This window comes from Manis pentadactyla, chromosome 13, assembly GCF_030020395.1.
Source record: "Manis pentadactyla isolate mManPen7 chromosome 13, mManPen7.hap1, whole genome shotgun sequence".
Taxonomy (NCBI): domain Eukaryota; kingdom Metazoa; phylum Chordata; class Mammalia; order Pholidota; family Manidae; genus Manis; species Manis pentadactyla.
The window spans coordinates 23168991-23176754 of record NC_080031.1 but is presented as its reverse complement, the minus strand read 5'-3'; the positions used below and the strand labels follow the sequence as shown (position 1 = coordinate 23176754).

The 7764-nt window shown below is 34.9% G+C and overlaps 1 protein-coding gene across 1 annotated transcript; it reads right to left on the bottom strand.

The window, feature by feature from the left end:
• Positions 1 to 5959: 5959 nt before the first annotated feature.
• LOC118933725 (olfactory receptor 4P4-like) lies at positions 5960 to 6895 on the bottom strand. Its single transcript, XM_036928365.2, has one exon. It carries the CDS (start codon positions 6893 to 6895, stop codon positions 5960 to 5962), a length of 936 nt encoding a protein of 311 aa, XP_036784260.2.
• Positions 6896 to 7764: the final 869 nt, after the last annotated feature.

The following is a 7764-nucleotide window of genomic DNA, read 5'->3' as shown; positions in this document are numbered from 1 at the left end:
TTTGTGGGCCTTTTTGTTTTCTTTATACAATTTATTTCTAGTTTTATACATTTTTCATCTGAGAAGATGGTTGGTACAATTTCAATCTTTTTAAATTTACTGAGGCTTTTTATGTGGCCTGGTAGGTGATCTATTCTAAAAAATGTTCTATGTGCACTTCAAAAGAATGTGTCTCCTGCTGCTTTTGGGTGGAGTGTTCTGTAAATGTCTGTTAGGTCCATGTGTTCTGATGTGTTGTTTATTGCCTCTGTTCCCTTACTTATTTTCTGTCTGGTTGCTCTGTCCTCTGGAGTGAGTGGTTTGTTGAAGTCTCCTAAAATGAAAACATGGCATTCTATTTCCCCCTTTAATTCTGTAAATATTTGTTGAAAATATTTGTGTGCTTCTGTGTGGGGTGTATAGATATTTATAATGGTTATATCCTCTTATTGGACTGACCCCATTATCATTATGTTATGTCATTCTTTATCTCTTTCTTTCTTTGTTCTGAAGTCCATTTTGTCTGATCCAACTACTGCATCTCCAGCACTTTTCTCTCTATTGTTTGCATGAAATATCTTTCTCCATCCCTTCATTTTTAGTCTGTGCATATATTTGGGTTTAAAGTGAATCTCTTGTAGGCAGCATAAAGATATGTCTTGCTTTTGTATCCATTCTGTATCTCTGTGTCTTTCAATTGGTGCATTCAGTCCATTTACATTTTGGGTGATTATTGATAGAGATGTACTTATTACCATTTCAAGCTTTGTATTCATGTTTAACAAAGGTTCAAAGTCAGCTACTTTGCTAGCTAATTGTCTAACTTAACTTGCTCATTACACTATTATAAACACAAAATGAAGATTCTTTTTCCCCTCCCTTTTATTCCTCTGCCACTATTTATATGTTAGGTGTCATATTCTGTGCTCTTACTGTATCCCTTGACTGACTTTGTGGGTAGCTGAGTTAATTTTCCATTTGGTTAGTAACTAATTTGTCTGCTTCCTTTACTGTGGTTTTATTTTCTCTGGTGATAGCTATTTAGCCTTAGGAGCACTTCCATATAGAGCACTCCCTTTAAAATACACTGCAGAGATGGTTTGTGGGAAGTAAATTTCCTCAACTTTTGCATATCTGAAAATTGTTTAACCCCTCCTTCAAGTTTAAATGATCAGCTTTCTGGGTAGTGTATTCTTGGCTCGAGGTTCTTCTCTTTCATTGCATTAAATATATCATACCACTCCCTTCTGGCCTGTAAGGTTTCTGTTAGAAGTCTGATGATAGCCTGATGGGTTTTCCTTTGTATGTGATCTTTTTTTCTCACTCTGGCTGCTTTTAATACTCTGTCCTTGTCCTTGATCTTTGTCATTTCAATTATTATATGTCTTGGTGTTGTCTTCCTTGGGTTCCTTGTGTTGGAAGGCCTGTTGACTTCCATGGCCTGAGAGACCATTTCCTTCCCCAGATTGAAATAGTTCTCATCAATTATTTCTTCAAAGACACTTTCTATCCCTTTTTCACTGTCTTCTTCTTCTGGTACCCCTGTAATGTGAATATTCCATTTTGATTGGTCTCATAGTTCTCTCAATATTCTTTCATTCTGAGAGATCTTTATTTCTCTGTCTGACTCAGCCTCTTTGTATTCTTGTTCTCTAATTTTTATTCCATTTACCGTCTCCTATACCTAATCTAATCTGCTTTTAAATCCCTCTATTCTATGTCCCATTTTAGCTACTTTATTTTTCAAAGTGCCTATCTCTCTCTTGGATTCATCCCTTAGATCTTCAAAATTTTTCTGTAGCTCAATTAACATGCTTATGACTTTCATTTATACAGGTTCATCATGCTGTATTCTCCATGGTTTGTTCCTCTGTAATTGTACTGTATGGCTTCATCACATGTTTTATATTCATTCACCCACTGAGAGACATTTGAATTGTGTCTAGTCCATGGCCAGTGAATAATGCTGCTGTGAACATTCATGTACAAGTCATAGTGTGGACATACATTATCATTTTTCTTGGATAGATTCCTAGAAGCAGAATTGCAAAATCATGTGCTAAGCGTATGTTCACATTTTTATAAAACTGCCAGACTGTTTTCAAAGTGCGTGCCCTATTTTTCCACTTCCACCAGCTGTGCAGATGCGATTCCAGTATCTCCACAACCTCACTGAAACTTTGCATTGTCAGTCTCCTTACATTTAGCACAGTTGTTCAAAAAATTCTCTTATAATTCCTATAATTTCTTTGGGATCAATTTTTCTATATTCTGTAGGTGTGTTTCAGTATTCCATTAATTTTTATTTGATTCCCATAAGTTTCTTTTTGCTGATTGTCTTGTATTTGTATTGTGTAAGTGTATCTGTAGTGTACTGAAATCCTGTTGAATATGTTATCTCAAAAGTTATCAGAAAATATAACTTTGGAGCTGGGGGAAATAAATAAGGCTGATAAAAATTAAACATTTAAATAAATATAAAGAATATTTGGGAAATACAATACTAAAAGTGCCTGGGAATTCAATCACAAAGGAGACTGCAGACTTCTGGGGTATTCAGAGAAGGGTGCCAGGACACTGAGCAGGGCCAATCAGGACATTCCAAGCTTTTTCCTTCTTTTGAATAAAAATGAAGTGAAAAGAAACTTGCTCCTAAAGGGATCTCTGGTCTAGCTCAGGGCATGTCTGGGATGAAAAATCACAGACATCTTCATCTCCTCTTGTCATCAAAAGGTGGCCTAGGGTAACCAAGTGCCTGAGCTCCATTTACTGATCTTCTCTTAGGATTAGAACACAAGAGGGAACCCAAACAGTGGTTTTTAAGAACTTGAATTTCAAGGTCACAGAACCTGGATAAATCTCTTCCTTGCCACATTACTTAACTTTTCTAGGGAGCAACATAACATTCCCTGAGATCCTAAATGCATCTGTGGTCCCAAGAGGAGTGACTACAGCCCCACACAGAATACTTCCTTCATGCCAAGAAGTGAGCAAGGCACTCCATGTAAATCAACCACACAGTTACACTCTCAACACATTTTTCTGATTCCAGAGCTTAGAATCAGGGCCACTACAACACATCCTGGCACATCCCATCCCATCAGGAACCTCTGAATACCTGCATGTGAAAATTTGTCTTAATCACTGTGGCTCTGATACATGAAGTGGATTGAAATGTGCACGTATCAAGTTAGGAAAACCTGTCATCTCCCTATGCTATATTCCGAAAGAGAATTGGATAAAACAGCTGCTAGTCCAATTTCCTGTAGTGGACCCTGTTCAGATTGCAGCTCACATGTTTCTTTAAAAGTGAATATTTTTGATTTCAGTAAGAAAGATTTCATAAGTGTCAGGAAATCTGCGCAGCCCTTGGTTAAGTGAAGTGGGATATGATCCAGAGACTAGAAAGGGTTTACATCCTTTAGAGCAGGGAAACGGCACCTGCGAGGAGCAGGATTGGTGTAGATGCTTTTGTGGGGACTCAGTAGAGACGAAGCTGGCCAGCTGTGGGAGCTAATCTGTACGTTTTCCATTTCAGTATCGATTTTAGAATAATCTTTTCAATTAAAAAAAGAGATAACTGCTCTGGTATTGGAAGTGCTTTCTTACAAAGTAATTTCAGGTGGGAAGATAGAATTTTTAATGAGGTCCAGTTATCTGATCTGTGAACATGGAATTATTCTCTATCAGATATATCCTCTTTAATTTCCCTCTAAAGAATTCTATAACTTCATACATATTTTATACATATTTTGTGAGATTTGTCCTTATGTATTTCATATATTTGATTGTACTGCATAAGATATTTAAAAAATTCATTTTCTGCTGTTTGTTACTAAGAGCAAATACAATCATTTTCTATGTTGATTTGGTATTCTGAAATCCTGCAAAAACTCATTTCAATGAAAAAATTTATCCAGACTAGAAGAAACAAACCTGTTTTATTCATAAATGATATTATTATCTATGTAAAAATCTAAAGAATGTATTAAAAATTACAATAATGGATAAATATCAGAGAAATGATGGTCCTGTAAAATAAATTCAGATGTAATCTTTCTTATTTTTAACATTTATGTAGAATTAACTATGGTTTCTTCAAGTTTTTGTAGAATTCACCAGTGAAGTAATATGTACAGGGGAGAGTGAATTCCATTTTGTAGATTGAGACAGAAAATTCAATTTCCTTAAGAGATAAAGGGATATTGAGATCTATTAATTATTTTTAAATGAGTTTTGGTAGTTTATATCATTTGAGGATTTTATCCATTCTATATACATTTTTAATTAGTTGGCCATATTATGTTCAGAATATTCCCTTATTGTTCTTTTAAAATCTGTAGGAAGTTCAGCAATAGAGCCTTTAACATTAAGCAGTAAAATGTTTTGGTAATAAATAGTCTAAGTGTCCCAGTTCTTAGCTAAGTCTAGATCATAAGAGACCTTATTTATATCCTATTATAAATGTACAAATATACTTTAAAAAAAGTTTCCTCTGGTTTTCTAAAGTATTTCTCGGATGTCTCTTTTTTATTGTACTTACAAGATTTGCTTTATGTATTGTGTCACAAAGTATTTTTATTTAATAAATTTTATTTTTTACAGCAGTTTCAGGTTCATAGCAAAACTGAGTGTAAAGTACAGAGAGATCCCATATCCCCCTTTTCCCAACATAAGAACAACCTCCCCCACCTGAGCATTCCATTGGTACAGTCAAATGAATCTACACTGACACATTTTTATTATCCAAAATTCATAGCTTACATTAGGGGTTCAACACTTGGTGTTATACAGCCTATGGGTTTTGACATGTATGATGACAATGTCCAGAACTGTAACATACAGAACAGTTTCACTGTCCCCCCAAAACCTAGGCTCTGCCATTCATCTGAGCCTCGGTATCCTCTGATCTTTTTTTCCATACTTTTGCCTTTTCCAGAATGTCTTATTGCTGAAATCATACAGTAAGTAGAACTTTCAGATTAATTTTTTTCACTCTGCAATATGAATTTAAATTTCCTGCATGTCTTTTCAAAGTTTGATAGCTGATTTCTTTTTAGAGTTAAATAATATGTTATTGTCTGTATATACCATAGTTTATCCATTCACTTACTGAAGGACAGCTTGGTTGCTTCCCAGGTTTGACAATTATGAATAACCTGCTATGAACTGTGTGTAGGCAAAATGTATTTTGCTTTTAGTTTTAGTTTTTAGACTTACCTTACTTGTCTTTTCCAGTTTTTATTTTTCTCATTGTAGCAGGAAAGGTCTTTTGTTTGTATCTAATGACTGCCAATTTGCTTATCAATTTCAAGAAGGTACAAGTGGGTTAACAGTTAAATTTTGTTATAAAGTTCCTTAAGTTTTGTTATTACATTCTTGCCAATATGTGGAATATTATTAGGTGTTTTTAGCATTCTGCATTATAGATTCCCACTCTGAAATTTGACTTCACCAGGTATTATTATTTGTTTGGATGGGACATTGGAGAGTCAACCCCAGGAACCACTATAAAACAGATTCGATTTTAAATATTTCTGAATGACACTAGAGGATGTATATGTGAATTTTTTATCAGAATGTTAAATTAATTGCTTTAATTATATATTTCAACCTCTCTACTGCAACAGAGGATGTGTCACTATGTAGTCTGGCCCCTAAATCCAAACATTTAATTAAAATTTTCCCTTTACAATTTATTGATTAGTATAAAAATGTCTTATTTCTTTTTTGGCCTATTTGTTCTTTCACACAGATAACCTTTTGCATAACCCACAAAATAAACTTAGTTTGCAGTTAGTTTTTGTATGCACAGATTAGTATTTGTTTAGTTTTTACTTTAATCTATAGTCCTGTATCTCTCTTTTATTCCATTCAGGGTAGTGGTGGTGGATATAATCTATGAGATAGTTCCTGGCTTTTTCTTTCACGTTTGTTCCTTTTCTTTCATGAAGTTGCTTAGCCAATAAGCCTTCTCATATTAATTGTGTGCTCCCTTGGAATATAATGTTTGACACCAGACTTTTCTCATAGTGTTTTTCATCTCTGTATTTCTCAGTGTGTAGATTAAGGGATTGAACATAGGAGCAATGATGGTGTAAAATAGTGCAAGTATTTTGTCCTCAGGAAAAGTAGTAGGAGGTCTAAGGTAGATAAAAATGACAGGCCCAAAAAATAAGATGACCACATTGATATGAGACCAACAGGTAGAGAGAGCTTTGCGTCTTCCCTCAGCCGAGAGGTTTCTTAGAGTGAACAATATAATGCCATAAGAAACAAATAAGACAACAAAGGTTACTAAGGCAACCATACCTGAAAAGGCAATCACGAGAACACCGGTGATGTAGGTGTCGGTGCAGGCAACTTTCAGCAAAGGAAAAATATCGCAAAAGTAGTGATCAATCTCATTAGGACCACAGAAGGGCAGCCCAACTGCTGTAGAAAACAGAGGAAAGGCATGAAGAGCCCCACCACCCCAAGCAGCTAAGATAAGCAGGTTGCACCTTGACCTGCTCATGATGGTCATGTAGTGGAGAGGTCTGCAGATGGCAACGTAGCGATCAAAGGCCATGGACGTAAGGATGAAGATCTCGGTACCGCCAAAGAAGTGCATGGTAAGGACCTGTAACATGCAGTTACCGTAGGAGATGGTTTTTCTTTCCACTAGAAGGTCAGCAATTAATTTTGGTGTCACAGTAGAAGTATAGCAGATGTCTATTGAGGCTAAGTGAAGGAGGAAGTAGTACATTGGTTGGTGAAAAAGAGGACTGCACTGAATGGAGACAAGGATCAGAAGGTTTCCTACCAAGAGAGCCACGTAACAGAATAAGAAGAGCACAAAGCAAAATATTTGTATGTTCTGGTTATAAGAAAGTCCCAAAAGGATGAATTCTGAGATGTTTCTATGGTTTTCCATATATTTGTGCTTGTTGTATGTGATACAAAAATGAGTTATGTATCTGAAAGAATAAAACATAAATTTGGTGAAAAATTAATCCTATGAAGACAATGATATTAAGTAGATTGACATGAATAGAATCTTTAAATTAATAATGCTTGATTTATTGAATTAAATGCTTTTTTATTATATCTATTATTTGATTAATCTTGATCAGTGTCAACAGAGAAAGAGGTAGAAATGTTAAGGAATATCAAAGAAACTGACCAATGTGATCCTTGCACAAATTGTTTAATCTCTATAAAACTCATTTTCCTCCTCAATATAGCTAAGACAGCATTACATAATTCAAAAATCTAATGAGGAATGCAGGAAGAAATGTGAAATGTTCCAATGACATATGTGGGTCCTAAAACACATTTTCCTTTCACAGTCTTACCCTTTAAGTGAATAGCTTAGCAAATATAACCAATCCAGTGGAAAAATTAGAAGATATATTCATACCATGAATTTAATAAGTGTGATCAGGTAAACTTCCATTTCAGCAGTTTGTTAGTGGAAATCTGTTAACTTGATAATGGCTATGTTATCTTAGGGTGTTTCTTAAAATTAATCACTAGTCTCATTTTCTTTTTTCCACTACAAAAACATACTGTTTGTTACTTTGTTTGGCACCACTGAATAAAATTCATGCCTGCCCTTTGGGTTATGCTGTCTGCACAAATAACAGAACTCTTATGTTTAAATGAAATTTCCATCACACATTGAAATTTCCTCAGAGTGTAACAGAATTTGTAGCTTGCTAAAAACTTACCTTAATTGAATCAGATGAAACTAGTCTATTTTAAAATGGCAGTTGTTTTGAAATATAGGAATTCTTGGTTACT

Excerpts from the sequence above, each read along its gene's own strand:
- LOC118933725 (XM_036928365.2), bottom strand. The coding sequence starts at position 6,895 with ATGGAAAACCATAGAAACATCTCAGAATTCATCCTTTTGGGACTTTCT.